The sequence below is a fragment of the Ammospiza caudacuta genome, chromosome 4 (genome assembly GCF_027887145.1).
Source record: "Ammospiza caudacuta isolate bAmmCau1 chromosome 4, bAmmCau1.pri, whole genome shotgun sequence".
NCBI classification, from domain to species: Eukaryota; Metazoa; Chordata; class Aves; order Passeriformes; family Passerellidae; genus Ammospiza; species Ammospiza caudacuta.
The window spans coordinates 73,529,102-73,545,617 of NC_080596.1; the positions used below are offsets into that span (position 1 = coordinate 73,529,102).

Consider the following 16,516-nt stretch of genomic DNA (forward strand, 5'->3'; position numbering starts at 1 on the left):
AAACCACTGGTGACGGTGCCAGCCTGCCAGGGGATTTCCATGCTTTGCTCTTGGAAAGGCCTGATAAGATGGATGTATTTGTTTTAGATTTCAGCAAGGAACCTCAAGGATTTGGATTACACAATCCTTAAATAATATCAGAGAGCTGAGTTCTGGAGAAGGAGGCAGGAGAAGTTAATGGTGTTAGCACTGACCTGGCTGATCCCACTGCTGGCCAAACGTGTTCCTGAAACCTCCCTGTGGTGCTGGGGCAAGACAGTGCAATTCCAATTGAGTACAATTCCAGAATTTCATGGGTTTTGGTTTGTATCAGCTGGGACCAGATGTTCTCCTCTGGCCCCTCCACCTCTGGTACTGTGAAAAAATGTCACCAAAGCAGCTGCACTTGTGTTTTACCAACAAACCCAAAGCACACCTGATTGAATTCCCTCTTCTTTTCTGTTGGAGGGAATCTTAAAGACAATTTAGTTCCATGCTGCTGCCATGGGCAGAGACACTTTCCACTGAACCAGGTTGCTCCAAACCCCATCCAACCTTCAGCACTTTGATGGATGGTGCAGCCAGTCTGCCAAAACTGAAGGATCTGTTTTATTGAAAATGTGAATCAGCTCAACCTCCCACTGGAACAAACACAATCAAAGCAGGGATGTGTTTGGAGACACCACCATGAAAAAAATTTGCTCCTATAGGTGCAGGCCCACCAGTGTCAGCAGCAGCTGTGCTTAGCTGTAATTAACTAAATTAACATGGCTTGATCTCAGTGGAGACAAGTTGTTAAGGAAGCCCTCAAACTTAGCAAGCAAACACAACTAAAAACCTAAACTGACTGCAGCTGCAACCCTCCTGAAAGCTGAACCTGTGGTTGCTACACCCTGGCAATGTTTTTTATGAGACAACCACCCCTTTGGTGCAGTTTCCCATCTGTTCAGGCAACAGGTACATCAGTTGCTGGTTTCGGTTTTTCAGGACTGAATTTCAATAAAAATCGCAGTCTCAGAAGGATGTGAGAGCAGTTGATGTCTGTGCACTGATCGTTATGCCTAACTAACATAAAAATGAGGTTTTCCTAATCACCTGCAAGAGGAAACCTGCTTGCAGAACAAGCTACTGGGGAAAAAAAAATAAATTACTCCTCAGGGAGGCAGTTGTCAGAAAAAAGGAGGGTGGATGTGTTTATTTATACCCAGCAGCTCCAGGTAGGGGCTGCAGGTCCTGACACGCTGCCTGCAGTGGTTTCTGCAAGGAGTTTTCTCCTTCCTGTCCCCATTCCATGCTCAGCTCAACCACCCAGTGCTGGAGGTGTTCGATGGGAATGAGGGTTTGCAGTCCCTGCAAATCCCAGGGTGTTTTTTTAGGCCAGGTCAGCTCACCTCAGCAGGATCAAATTTCACTGTAGAAGTTTGAAGCTTCACAGGAAAGAGGTGGGGAGAAGTGCCAGTGGGATTTAGGAGCATCATTCACTTGTGATTTACGGTCTCTGGGCAAACTCTGTGTTTCCAAAACGTACTCCAAGGATCAGCAAGTTCCAAAATGTGACAACAATCTTTAAAGGGCTCAGAAGCACTGCAGCTGGTGGTGGCTTTGACCAAAACTGCAAATCCAAGTGGGGGAAAAACCACTTTGGCCAATCCAAGCAAAATCCACCAGGATGAAGCAGTGCAGGGCTGGGATGAGTCCTGACCCACCACCTCCTGTCATCTCATGAAGTTTGGTCACAACTGCACGTTCCTGAGGAGAAGATGAAGCTGTGGCACTTTTTTGAGGAGCAATCCTTGAGGGAGAAGCTGTGGGACCGTGCTGGAGGGGAGCACCAGCAGCACCCTAGTGATAAATAAACTTTCAAGTTACTGAGAGAACAAACACCAGAGGAAGGAGCCAACCACAATTACTGACTTGTCTCTCAGGAAAGACATTTCAGTTATTGTGGCTAGCACTGAAAACAACAGCTCGGGGAACCGGTGGAGGAAACCACACGTGTCAAGCTCTTCTGCAAATCCAGGGCACCCCAGCGTGGCTCCCACCTCCCCAAAACCTGCTGGCAGCACAGCTGGAGGAGGATATGGATGGTGCAGAGGTTGTGGATGGCTTTGGATGGGCTTTGCTGAAGTAAGATCTGTGGTTTTAGCGCTCCCCCTCTCAAAAACACGGCACTGGTGTCAAGGGAGGGTCCCTTCCACACCCTGATGGTTTCTGCCCTTTTCAACAGCTCTGGCAGAGTTTTGCACACTCAAATACAGCTCCACACAATGCCACAGCTCCATCACACTGAGCACCTTGCTCTGATTGCTTTCAACACAGACTGGTGCTCTTCCCAACCCAGGACCTCACAAATAATGCTCCCATCACTCACACCTGCCCCTGATGCTCTGGGGGCAGAAGTTCTCCCCAGTTTCCCCCATCAAAGTCAAATTTTCAGAAAATAAACATATTGCACGAAGTATTGCATATGAACATCCATTCATGCCTGCCCCTGATGCTCTGGGGGCAGAAGTTCCCCCAGTTTTCCCCATCAAAGTCAATTTTTCAGAAAATAAATACATTGCACAAAGTATTGTGGATTAACATCTCAACGTTTTTGCCTTAACCTTTTCTACTCTCTACAAAAAGGAAGTAAGATAATTGCAAGCAAATTTTTTAATGCCATCAGATTTAGTCAAATTTAGTGAGGACACCAGATTTAGCATCAGTGTAGAATTCAGAATTACATAAAAAAACTTGATTTTGTATGTGAAACCTGAAGTCGCCCAAAATTCCAGTAATTCTTTCCTTGCTTTTTCTATTCCTCTAAGACACCATAATTTTAAATATTGGATAATTGAGAGTCTGCAGCTTGAAGGTTTCTCCAAAACACCAGCTCTTTTTGGAGTTAGACTGATGTCACTGTAGCTCATTTGCTTAATTAGTGATTTACAGAAAGATCTCTTTAGGAGAAGGGGGAAACCTTTCAAATGAAAAGCTCCAAGTGCAGAATCAAGACACCATCCCCAATGACTGTTTACTCCCATCTTGTACATAATTTTGGGCCACACTACATCAATCAGCAGCTGTGACTGATGCCATTACACCTCCTAAATAAAAAGTGAACTCTGCAAGAGGCCAAGCACCGCTGAGTTTTTCCCTAACAGGAGGATGTTGCTTTTATAAAATCATGCTGGGATAAAGTCAGCCCACAGAATAAACACACAAATCCCAACGCTGCTGCACAGCCCTGGAGGAGTTTCCCCCTTATTTCAGCACTTTGTTTTGATCACTGCAGCCTTCCTTCCCCCAAGCACTTGGCTTTTGCTGATCACTGCACCCCAGCACACAAATCCTCCTCCAAAGGGGTGCTGGGGTACCATGGAGCACAGGGAGAGGGTTTGAACACATGTGCACGTTGCAAGGAACAATAATTCATGCAAATCCCTGCTCCAAGCAAATTCCACAGCAGTGCATCTTATCACAAGCCAAACAAAAAGCAGGAATAGGCTGGAGAATGGTAAACCCATGTTCAAAGAATTTGTTCTTGTTGCAGCTTGAATTTCCCCCTCTCCTTCCAACAGCTCTCTGCTGACACCAAAAACCAAGCAGCCATGAACTGAACCCACTAATCAGAAGTGAAAACCCAAATTGTGAGAGGAAGCAAAGCCTCTGCTCCAGGAGATATTTGGGAGTGGTGACCCTCTTTGCTTCAGGAAGAGGAGGCAGAGACCAGCAGTGACCATCTCAGCCTCCTGATGGTGCCTCCAAGCACAACCACCACAGCAGAAACAACCCAGCAAGGCAAGAATTCAGGTGTAAAAGCAGCACAAAAGCTACTCATAAATCCATTCAGCTCTGCTCACATTTGTATCTCCTTCTCCAAGTTTGTACAACAGTTTACTGCTTTTAAATCAGGGATTTTCCTCTGTTTCATCCATCAAGAACTGAGCACTCTCTTGCCATATTTGGAGACAGACCAGCTTTCCACAGACGCTCGAGATGATGAAAATAAACGAATAAAATATATCTTTAGTTCAAGTTTTCTTCTTTTTTTTTTCTGAGATTGCAAGTTAGAACCTGAATTCCAACCCAACCACTGGGTTTCAGCAGAACAAAAAAATCCCTGTGCTGAGTGCTCTCAAATAAGAGTCATGTCCCTTCCAACTCTGCACCAACAGAGACCTTATTATCCTCTGGGGGAGGAAGTCAGATTTTTTCCACTTAGTTACATTCCCAGGTAGTTCTTACATAAGATTTCCCTTCCATCTGTGTTTAAAGGGACACTTTAGCACAAGTTACTGCTTGGCCATAGAGCCATGGTTGTGTACTGAACCCCAAAATAAACCAATGGCCACTGGCCAGCACCATTTTATTGCAAGGACAGGACAAAAAAGATGCCAAAATTACCAGCACCTCTTCCTACCTTAATTATCATCAGTCAATCGTCCACCTGCACTTCATTAGGAGCCCATAAAGGTTCTTCCAGTGCTGCCCCCTGGAAACAAACAAACAAAAAAAGCTTTTAGAACCAAAGAAGACAAATACAGCAACATTTTAGGGAAACAGCATTTTTACTGCTGCCAACAAGGCAATTCCGCTCCATTTTACCAGATGCAAAATGCAATTTTTTATTATTGCTCAAGCTACAGACACACACGAAAAAATGAAAATAACTTTTAAGTACACAGAGAAAAATTGGGAGTTCCCAGGGTTAAAAGTGCTTTTGGGAAGAGGTGGAAGGAGGGAATTACAGAGCAGCAGCAGTTACAGATGAAGGGACTCTGATATTCTCAGCTTGGCCTGACAGATGCACTGCTGTTTGGGTAAAAGCAAATAAAATGTAGGAGGGTCCAGAGCTAGAGGGAATAGATAATTGCTGTTGTAGTGAGGGCTCTTCTGAGGGTGTATTCCCCCAGAGAGAAGTAGTTTGGGCATTGGGAAAAGCAGTTCTGTGTGTTCATTCACTCCCACCCCAAGGGAAGGGGACAGAAAGCCACATGGAGGTCACCAGGATTTCTGGTGGCCACATACCCATGGGACAGCCACCAGCCCAAACCTCTCTGGATGCAGACTCTGGCTGTAGGATCAAGTGTGATCCCATAAGGAACAGGCTGGAGACCTGCAGGGATGTTTGTGATGTTCCCACACTTGCACAAACCACCTCCCTCCCCACCAGCTCTTGGGTTTGGGTTCCTGGCTCCATCAGCCCAGTCACACCACGGGGCTCACAGCTCACCTGCCATGCCCACACTGCTCCTGGCTGTTCCCCACTTTTACAGGACCAGCCAAGTTGTCTCCAGTCCCTGCATCTCAGTTCCCCTTCCCAAAATATTTTTTACCCACATCAGCTTTGAGGCAGCAGCAGCAGCAGGGCTCCTTGCAGGATTCTGCACAGCCAACCCCCAACTAATCCCATCTTCTGGGCTGCTGCTCTAAAGCACAGAATTAGAGACCTGAGCACAGAATTAGAGACCTGAGGCACTTGAAGATTTCGAGTTGAATACATTTAAACCAAATTAATTTAATTTTTTTTTTCCTATCGACATCTTTGCTGGCCAGCCTTGGGCAGGATGTGACCCAGCCATCTGCTCTGTCAGGGCCAGGAGCTGTGGAGCTCAGACATAATCCCTGGGTGATCTCCTCATTGTTTTCCATCCTGCTCAAGTGTTGACTCGAGCACTTGTTCAATTAGACAAGCCTCAGCACTGCAATCAGATGGGCTCACAGGGCTGATTTTCTGCCTCCACTGAGAAGAAAAAAAATCTGATTTAGTTCTATGTGAGTGTGATAGAACTGGGAGCTTCAAAGCAACGAGACCTGGAGATGATGTCTGCTCTGAAGCCTGCCAGAATTGCTGCTTAACCCGAGCAGACCAGCAGCAATTCCATTGTAAGAGAAGCTGTGAGACAGAGCAGATTAAAGACATTGGATCTGCCAGGGAGGAGGAAAGCTGGGTTATTTTCCTGATACTTCTTTTTTAAGGGAGCTGGAGAACAGCTGAGGTATTTGCTTTCTCTTGGCTCTGGCTCTAAATGAGTGACCCCAGATGTGCCAGACTCGTTGGTATTCCCACATCCCACTTGCATTTTCTTCCTTATGACCCAGCATTTCCCAACACCTCTCAGAGCTGCTGTCCTGGGGCAGAGGGGTCTGAGGGCTACAGGAATTCAGTCCAGCCTTCAGCCTGTCCTCTCCTCCCTGTGCATCCTGGCATCCTTTGGTTAGCTCCATGCATTTCAACAAAGCAGTAAATTTTATGGGATCCAGTCAGGAAGTTGGCATAAGCAAATGTGCTGTCAATATTTTCATGGCCAATTTATTCCTTCATTCATAAGGCTGATAGATTCCAAACACAGCTTTGGGTGGTGCTGAATGAAAGAGAATCACAGAATGATGGAATGGTTTGGGTCAGAAAGGACCTCTGGAGATGATCAAGTCCAGTGATCTTCTACCACTACCTCAGGTTGCTCCAAACCTGCCCAACCTGGCTTTGGGCATTTCCAGGGATGGGAAGTCCACAGTCTCCCTGGGTAAATATTTTCATGGTCAATTTATTCCTTCATTCACAAGGCTGACAGATTCCAAACCCAGCTTTGGATAGTGCTCAATGAAAGAGAATCACAGAATTATGGAATGGTTTGGGTTGGAAGTGACCTGTGGAGCTGATCAAGTCGTGTCACTGCCATGGACAGGGAAACCTTCCACCACCCCAGGTTGCTCCAAACCTGTCCAACCTGGCTTTGGGCATTTCCAGGGATGGGAAGTCCACAATCTCTCTGGGTAACTTGTGCCAGGGCTCATCACCCTCAAACCAAGGATTTCTTCCTAATATCCCATTTAAATTTATTGTCCTACAGCTTAAGCTCATTCCCCTCATCCCATCACTCCATGCTCTTGTCCAAAGTCCCTCTCCAGCTGTTTTAGCCTCTCTAGGTGCTGGAAGGTCTCCCCAAAGCCTCCTCTTCTCCAGCTCCCACCATCTGAGAGTTCAAAGGGAATCAGCAATGAAGCTGAGTTTTCCCAAAGCTCCTTGCAAGATAAGGACAGCACGTCCTGCAAGAGGAGTGCACACAAAACCCAGCAAATGCAGAGGCACAAGGAACACAAGAGAGCTCATAAATGCCAGTGGCACGTGTGTGAGCTGGCTGTGCCTTCAGAGGGCTGCAAAAAGGGAGCAGAGGCAGGAGCAGAGGGGGATTTGGGATGTGTGACTTGCAGCGAGTCACAGCCCTCACTCCTTGTGACAGGTACAGAGCATGGTGAGGCACTCGAGTATGAGAGCAGGAACATCTCATGTTGTACACACTCCCAGGAGTGTCTTACATCCACATCTGTTCTTAGAAATTACTCACTGGCCTCAGAAACCAGTTTCTGTGCAGAGAGGAAGTGTGACTGCCAAGGAGCAAGAGTGGCACAGAGCTGTGTCCCACATTTGGCTCCTGCAGCCCCACACATCCTTCCCACTCCTCTGCCTTTCCCTGACCCCACCGGGCCATGATGTGCCAGCAGTGAAATCCTCTTGCCAGATAATCCTCCCAAAATCTGCATCAGGAGGATCTGGTGCCATCAGAGTGTGGAAAGCCATCCATGTAACCCACTGACCTTGGGAAAACCACAATAATTCATAATTATTATTTCTAAACCATTTGAATGCATTTGGATGAAAGCAGTTTAACCTGCTGTTACAGCACACCAATGGCAAGGAAGACATGCCAGATATAGGAAGGAACTTTCATTCTCTACCACGAAAATTCAGTTTTCTAACCCTGGTAGCACTGGGAAATCCAACACTGACCTGCTCCAGGTATTTCTGACAATCAAAAGTTGATTCAGAAAGAAATTCCAGTTACGAAAAAGACCATTGGACTCAGGGTCAAGTGTCTTCCAGGATGGTTAGAACCACGGAATATCCTGAGCTGGAAAGGACCCATCAGAATCACTGAGTCCAACTCCTAACCCTGTGCAGAACACCCCAAGGATCCCACCCTGTGCCTGAGAGAGCTGCCCAAAAACTTCTCCAACTCAGAGAGGCTTGGTGCTGTGCCCAGCTTGTCCTGGTTTTGGCTGGGAGAGAGTTAATTTTTGGGATAGACTTCATTTTCTTCCCAGTAGCTGGTACAGTGTTTGAGATTTAGGATGGGAATATTGGTTAGCTCTGTGCATTTAAACAAAGAGGTAAATTTTATGGGACCCAGTCAGGAAGTTGGCATAAGCAAATGTGCTGTCAATATTTTCATGGTCAATTTATTCCTTCATTCATGAGGCTGACAGATTCCAAGCACAGCTTTGGATGGTGCTAAGTGCAGGAAAATCAGAGAATTTCACAGGTGATGGAGACCATGACAGATTAATAGGAACAAGATGATCTTTAAGATCACCAGTTTGTGATTGTATGGAAAAAAAATCACCTATTTCTTTTATTAAAATGAGGAATACAAGGTTACAGTCTGAGAGGGTTTTTTTTGGAAGAACCCTGCTGAGAACATGCTCTGGGAATTCAGATGATGACAGCAGTTTTGTTATTTGGGAATAGTAATGGTATAAAATACAAAAATGGTTAAAAAACACAAAAATGCTCAAGATCAGGGGTTGGCAAAGGTGGCCCACAGCTTCAGAGTCCTTCATCCCCTATTAAAATAATGAAAATAACAGGAAGGCAGGTATTATTTGTTGGCTAGACAGCCCCAAATCCCACTGCCTGTTAATCCACCTGAAACCCAAGTGTATCAAGGCAAATTAAAGCTGCCTTTAATCCATGCAAATCTCAGCCCAGGAATCCTTTATTGTCTTACCTCCTGCCATGAGTTGAGCCCTGCCCTGCACCCCATTCATGCTGCCAGAGCAAAACAACACAAAGCTCCATATTTTAGTAATAGAAAGAAGGAATTTTTGGATTTTTCACACATTTTGGGATTGGGAAGCTTTGTGCTTCATTGGCTGGGTGAGACCAAACCCTGTTCCACCTGTGCTTGGTTTAATCACATGTATCGACACACATAAATTAGGGCAATTTGTGCATAAATTAGGCAGCATCATTATGCTAATTGGGCTGCTGTGATTGTGCTGAGAGTGTTTGCAATCTGCCACAGTCCTGTGGGATGGCTCTGTGAGGGAGCTGCTGCCTCTGAAAAGGCTGGAGCTCCTCTGGGATCCTGCTGGGGCAGGCACAGCCCCACAGCAACCCAAAACAGGAGGAGAAGGGGTGAGGGGAGCTGGTGGGATCTGCTTCCTCTGCAATGCTGGTTTCTGTTCTCTGGGTCCTAAATATCACATCCTAAACTCCCCCAAAACTGATGCACGAAACAGGTGGGGTTATAGGTAGCTGCTGGAAAAACAAACCCCTGAAGTGTGTGTAAAGCAAATAAAGAGCAAGAGACCCAAATCTCTTGCACTTTGTATCAAATCTATGTGAAGAAAAGCATAAAAACAGAGCCACTCCAATTCCACCTGAATTGCAACAGAGGTAGGAATGGTTGCTGGGATCAGGGAGGTATCATAAGAGTTACCTGATGATCCCTGTTCTAAAAGAAAAAAAAAACAACAAAACCCTAAATCTTTCCAATGGAATGAGCAAGGATATGGGAGGAACAAATAAACTGCAAAGTGACTGCTTTTCCTTCTGGAATTGTAGAATATCCAGAGCTGGGGAGGAACCAAAAGGATCATTGAGTCCAACTCCTGGCCCTGCACAGGACACCCCAAAATTCACAGCAGAGCCTTGGTTAAATCATTAAATCACCATACACAGGCAGGTCATCCTCATCCTGGAGTAGGTAACTATGAAGGGATTTTTATTAAGACCTTCAGGGGCTTTTGCCAAAACTTGGATTTCTTTAGCTATCCCACAGGTATCCTGCAGGGCTGTGGTTGTGTCCCTGTGCAGAGAATGGCTCTGCTGCTGCTGCTGCTCAGCTCCAGCTCCAGGGGCTGGTGCTGCACCACATCTCCCTCCTCCTTATGGACACCAGGGGATGCTCCCAAACTCATCCAATTTTCCTTCTAAAACTGGTCACTAATTTACCAAATGGGACCATTATGCTGGAAAATCCTCCGTGTGGGAATTGAGGTCTCTCCCTGCAGAGGGAATTCAAGGTTGGTTTATTCTCCAGGATCCAGCCAGGAGTTTTTCCTCTGACAGACGTGCTGGCACTTTGCCTGGCTAAAAAACATACAGCAGAAGAGCAGCAAGCACTGAGCTACTACTGCTAGAAGTGTTAAAAATCAACTTTGAGCAAACCATCTGGTAACTTTCACTGTGCCACAGGTGAGAGCACACACAATACGCTCTGTACAGCACCAAAAATTCATCACTGCTCAGAGAATAAGGGTGTGAAACACCAAACCAGCCCAGGGGAAGCCTGGAAGAAGATGCCCAGAGAAGCTGAGGCTGCCCCATCTCTGGAAGTGTGTAAGGACAGGTTGGACAGGGCTTGGAGCAGCCTGGGATAGTGGAAGGTGTCCCTGCCTATGGTAGGGTGTGGAACTGAATGGTTTTCAATAAAGGTGGAAGGATGAAACACTAAAAAGGCAGAAGGACATGGGAACTGGGAGATGCTCCATAGCCAGCTGGAGCAGGGAGCAGAACTGAGCTGCTTCAGCTGCAGGGACAAAGGAATTAGTGAGATACAAAGGGAAAAAATATCTGTACTCAGCTTCTTTCTTCTCTTCTGCTGCTCCCCTGGAGCATGAGCAGCTGGGTGGTGGCTTTCCCCCCTCATCTTTAAGCAGAACCTTCTCTAAGTAGTTTAGCAGTGAAAGCAAACTCATCTCTCCCTCTGTGATGGAATATGGATCCTGGCATGGCCAACATCAGCATCCTAACACCCAGTAATTCCCAAGCCTCTCTGAACACCCTCCATCTTATCAAAACAAGAGCTTAAAAACCTCTTCTCTGCACTCTTTAGTGATAATTAGTTTTAGTCTGTCACCAGCAGATCAGTTTAGGATTGCAACTAAGCCAAAGGGATATGAAAAGGTTTTGTGCAAAGCCTCTCCACACCAAATCAAGTTCAAAAAAGGGAAAGACAAAACACGAGCTGGCTGCACCAGCAGCTCCAACAGTTTCTGCTGCTCAGAAGGGAACACAGCAAGATTTAATAAACAAGCTCAATAAAGTTATTCTTCCCTGTTTTATTTCCCTTTAAAGCATCAGCCCAATTTGGTTTTGTTTCCATCACAAACAGCTCCTTTAATCGTTCCTGACGGGAGCACAACGCGGGGCCCAGGGCTCCCCCAGCCCTGCCAGCTCCAGCCCATGGAGCTGCTCTGCCTCACCACAGCAATTCCTGTAATTCAAGTCAGGCAAACAATTCCTAGGCTGAAAATGGGACAGCATCCAGTTGTTATCTCCTTTCTTGTAAAAAAAAGAACTAAAAAAAAAAAAAATCAAGCATTATTTACTCTACCTGCCTGTTTGCCGTGCTGGCAGTGCCACCACACAGGTGTGACAGCAACAAACGCTGCAGCTCTCACAGTTTTGCTGTTGGTGTCTCTCCTTTCATCCCAGCAAACAGCCTGTCAGAGCTAAAGGAGCAGCTGAGAGCAAGGAAAGCATCCAGCGCTCTCCTGACAGCTGAACAAGCCAGCACATTCCAGGAGGAAAAGCTTTGCTACTCTTCTAAACCACGGCAACTCCTTCTACAGGTGATCTTAAAAGTCTGTTCCAACATTAATGGTTCTGTAATTCTAATATTCTGTAATTCTAATCTAATTAATTTTGGTCCTGGTCCTTGCATGTGGCCTCACTGGTGTTTCTAACCTCATTCATCTGTACCAATCCAGCCTAGGATTTCCATCGACAAAAAAAGTATTAACAACCAAAAACCCCCTCAGTTTTCTTGCAGACACATTAATTGTGGACCAATCCCACCCCGGTGCAGACAGCAGCCCCTGGCCAAGCTCAGGAACTGTGCACAAATGGAGGTGAAAGGCTTTTGTTTGAATGGCTTTGCTCACCAGGACACACCTGATAAGAGCCTGCAGCAAAGCCACACCCCGAGATAAACCCGGCGGGCTGAGTCTCCCAAAGGCAGCTCTGCATCCCGGGCAAGGGCTGGGAAACGAACACCCAAAGAAAACACTCTGTGTGTGTAACAGGCCCATTTCCCTTGGCAAAGCTCTCTGCTTTCCTTGCCCTGCCCTCTCTGTGCGCACAGAGCAGCCATTCCCTGGCATTTTCTGCTGTCGTGCATGGGATGCAGGGCTGGTGCCTGATCCCAGAGCAGGAGCACCCCAACATCTCCTGGTGCCTGCAAAATTTAACCTTGCTGGTTTTTACATTGGAATGTGCAAAGAGACAGGGCAAAGGTGTTTGAAAAGAGGCATCCTTTGCAAAGAAAAGTGATGCAGCTGGGAGAAGAAATCCCGGGATGCAGAGGAGGATTTCTGCATCTTTAAGAGCCAGGCTCTGGGAAGCCAATGGATGCACAACTCCAAGTGAGAGGCTTTGATGAGTGAAGATCTGACAGTCAAACACTGGCATACAGAATTATGGAATGTTTGGGTTGGAAGGGACCTTAAACATCACCCAGTTCCACCCCTTGCCATGGGCAAGGACACCTTTCATTATCCCAGGTTGCTCCAAGCCCTGCCCTGCCTGGCCTTGGGCATTCCAGGGATCCAGGGGCAGCCACAGCTTCTCTGGGCACCCTGTGCCAGGGCTCAGCACCCTCAGAGTAAAATCCTTTCCCCAATATCCAGTCTAAACCTACTCTCTGCCAGTGCAGAGATCATTCCCCCTGTGCTGTCACTCCAGACCTTGCCCCAAATCCCTCTCCAGCTCTCCTGGAGCCTCTTTAGGCACTGGAAGGTGCTGGAAGTTCTCCCCTGAGCCTTCACTTTAATGAGCTGACCAACCCCAGCTCTCCCAGCCCGTTTCCATAGGAAGCCTGGGCCATATGGATGTGAGCAGACACACAAACAAGCTGTGACCCTACCTGAGCACACCTTGGGAGGGCACCTTGGGTCTTCCTGAGCTCCCACCAGGGCCACCAGAGCTGCCCAACGTATCCCACACAGGGCAACGCGCAGCCCAGTCACTGAGGTCTCATTTCTAAGCAAAACATTTGCAACCTTTCTATTCCTCTTCCTCTTTTGACTTCCTTAATGAATAAACAAAAGTCTGAAGGGGGGAAAAAACCCACTTGCAGCACCAGTTGTCCTCTGCACAGCCTGGGTTTGCTGGGAGCAGCTGGGAAGGGGAATGGACACGAGGTTTTGAGCAGTGCACTGGGGACAGAACCTCACAAAATGCTTCAAGGGCAACTCCTGCTGATGGATCAGGGCTGGTTTCATTTTTGGGAAGGTCTTAATCTGATCCACTTCATAAACAGAGCAGGTGGAACACACACCAGGAGTTTGCAAGAGGCTGTGCTGTGTCCTGTGCATTTTGGGAGTGAATAAATGCAGTGGAACAGGGTGGCCAGAGCAGCTGTGGCTGCCCCTGGATCCCTGGAGATGTCCAGGGCCAGGCTGGACAGGGCTTGGAGCACCCTGGGATGGTGGAAGGTGTCCCTGCCATGGGAGGGTGTTGGAATGAGATGGTCTTCAAGGCCCTTCCAGCCCAAACCATTCCAGGATTTTATAATTTGTGCTTTCCTAAAACTTTGGGAAATAAATCCCATATCCCATATCGTGCTTTTTGCTTGCCAAATGTCAAATTCAAGAATTTCCTTGTCTGACCAAGGGACACACGGGTTGTCCCAAACCCACATCCCACCTTATTGCCACTCCCTGCTCTGTTCACCGGCGCAAATCACAGTGATGGAAACGTCCTTGTTCCTGCTGGGAGAGGTTTCACTTGGGTTTTCCTGCCCATCATTCCACCAGATCCCAGCCCACACCTGCCAAGCCCCAGGCAGAGATTTATCCACTTGAAAGCAAGCAGGATCTGGTTTTAAGACAGATCCACATAATGCAGGAGTCAAGCGGTGGTTTTGGCTGGGATTTTTGTGTGTGAAGGAGTAGGGACAGGGAGAGGGATGAGGACAGGGAGTGACCATTCAGGAAGCAACCCAAGGATCAAGCTCCAGCAAGTTATAGCACTGGACAGCAACAGGATATTCTTCATTCCTCCCACAGATGGATTTCTGAGCTGTGGATTTAAATACAAAACTGTTGGAGCCAGGATATTGCTCAAATTTTGAGCTATTGTAGCTCAAAAATCAACAGTTCCCTTCTGCCCACTGACACCTGGGTCCTCAGAACCCTTTTCTGGGGTTCCTTTCTGAGGGCCAGGTGTCTGCATCTCCAGATGTGTTATCAGTGCTGATCAGGACACCCTGTGACACACCCACACACCCTGTGCATCTCAGCCCCATCCTGCTCCAGCTGAACCTCAAACAAACCCTCAGATGGTGATAGTGCAGAGTAAGGCTTTTAACAAAGCTAAATATGAGCAAAAAAAAAAAAAAAAAAACAACCCAAAAAAACCAAACTAGAGCAGCAGCAACCAAATGAAAATGGGTTTCACTTCTGCCACTGTCACTGCTCCACTTCAGTGTGTTCATGAACGAGCTGCACCTCCAGACCTGACCATCAGGCTCTAAATTCATTGTCAAAGTAAAGTTTGTGGATAAATCCTCTCAATTTTATAGAATCATAGAATTATTTAGGTTGGAAAAGATCTCTAAGAATATCAAGTTCAACCATTCTCCCAGCACTGCCATGCCACCACTGACCATGCCCCCAAGTACCACATCCACATGGCTTCTAAATCCCTCCAGGGATGGGGACTCCACCCTTGTCCTGGGCAGCTCTACCAGGGCTGGACAACCCTTTCAATGATGAAATTTTCCCAATATCCAACTGTCACTTTCTCTGTTTCTCTTTTCTGATTTATGTCCAGAGATAGCTCAGGGATGCCATTTGCTCGGTTTCTCGGCTGTTTAGGCTTGTAAGTTTTCTGTGCTGTCTAGGCTGTTTAGGTGGCCTGGAAAGGCCCAGGGATGGCCTTGAAGAGCCCGGCGCTTCAAAGGACGAGGAGAGACTTCTGATCTTGTCTCGGTCTCGTGTTTATTAATTGTTTATCTAAAAGATTTCCTTTCAGCCCGACAGAGGTCTGCACAGCAAGTCAGCCATGGGCACACTCCAAGCCCCCGGGGCGGTCACTTATCTTTATACCCGAAGTTACGTGTACAATATTTATCATTTTTCCCCAATACCTTCTACCCTTATTAACTGGTGCACTTCTAGTAATGACCAATCCCAAAGTGCCACCATCACCACAGAAGATGGAGGCCAAGAAGAAGAAGAAGAAGGACAGGACACGCCCCAATTCCTCCATCTTACTTCTTTAGACCCCCCTGTACCAAAATCCTAAACCCTGTGTTTTACACTCTAATTAACTTATCCCTTCACCATTCACCCAGTGAAACCTTCCCAGTCCTCATACAGGTGTTGTCTCCTGTGTCGGATCAAAGTCCAGCCACCAGACACTTCTGGCAACATTCCAGGACTCCCGAGCCCCCCAAGGGTGTTCTCGGCCACTCTGCACCTCCATCCTGAGGTGCTGAGATCCCACATCCAACCTGAACCTGGACACAACTCCCCCCCACAGGCTGGTCCAGTCCCTGTGGTAACTCCAGAGAGGGAAGGGACGGACACTCTGCAGGACCAGGCTCTTCTCTTTGCAGCAAACAATCATGTTGGCTCTGTTGTAGCTTTTAGGCTGGCTGAAATTCAGAGTTTTGACAATCTCCCTGCCCCACAAACACCACTGAAGTCCATGGGGACTCTGCAGACCTCAGGATGAGGAGAACTGGGGCACAAACCCTCATGTGCATCAGGTCTGGAAGCATTAAGGGTGTTACAATACAAAGGGGCTACAGGGCAAATTTCTGGAGGTGCAGCCCTGGAGGAGCCACCTCCTGGTCTACTCCACCCAGATTCCCAAAACCAGCAAAAGATCCAGGAGCTGATTTATCTCCTGCCACAGGTTTTGATGGTTTTTTGTGGAGATTCAGTGGACAGCAGGACTAAACCTGCAGGACTCATCACACCAGCACTGGGATCAGTCCAACTCTGCACTGGGAATCCTCCCATGGGAATTCTGTAACCTTTGGACATCCTGGAGATGGAAAGTGGAGCCAAAAGCCATGGATGAGACCTCCCCATGGATGGAAAAGCTGTGCCAGAGCTGTGGTGGCAGGTGCTGTGTGCAGCTGTGGAGCTTCCCTTCAATCCATCACTGTGATCTCCTGCAGCCTTCAGGCCACCACAGCTCTTGGTTCCCTTTGGGGGTTTCAGTTTTGTTTCACCACTAAAGACCCTACTCCAACTATACATTTTTTGCTTTGCTGGAAGTTTGCCCATAGCTCTGTATTCTTTGTTTAAAATACAAAATGTTGCTTTAAAAAGGAACAATTTTTGGTTTTGTTTTTGTTTAATTAAATTTAAACCCACACATTTTTGGTTCAAATTCAGTCAGGTCCTTCCCTCAAGTGTCCAGCCAGGACTCTGCCTTCCCACACAAATATTCTGTCCTACCTTAGCTACCAGCTTAACTTGTTTGAGATGATTAATTACCTAAACTTTAAAGAAATAATTAACAGTGAAG

At 47.0% G+C, this 16,516-nt stretch overlaps 1 protein-coding gene across 2 annotated transcripts in view; it reads right to left on the bottom strand.

Moving 5' to 3' along the window:
* The window catches only part of PTPRA (protein tyrosine phosphatase receptor type A), a 131,226-nt gene that overhangs the window by 64,443 nt on the left and 50,267 nt on the right, over nucleotides 1-16,516 (bottom strand). For both annotated transcript variants that reach the window (XM_058804366.1, XM_058804368.1), the window contains exon 3: nucleotides 4,385-4,456. In XM_058804366.1, coding sequence (XP_058660349.1) covers nucleotides 4,385-4,396 — 12 coding nt within the window. In that variant the 5' untranslated portion in view covers nucleotides 4,397-4,456. The remainder of the gene's footprint in view (nucleotides 1-4,384; nucleotides 4,457-16,516) is intronic.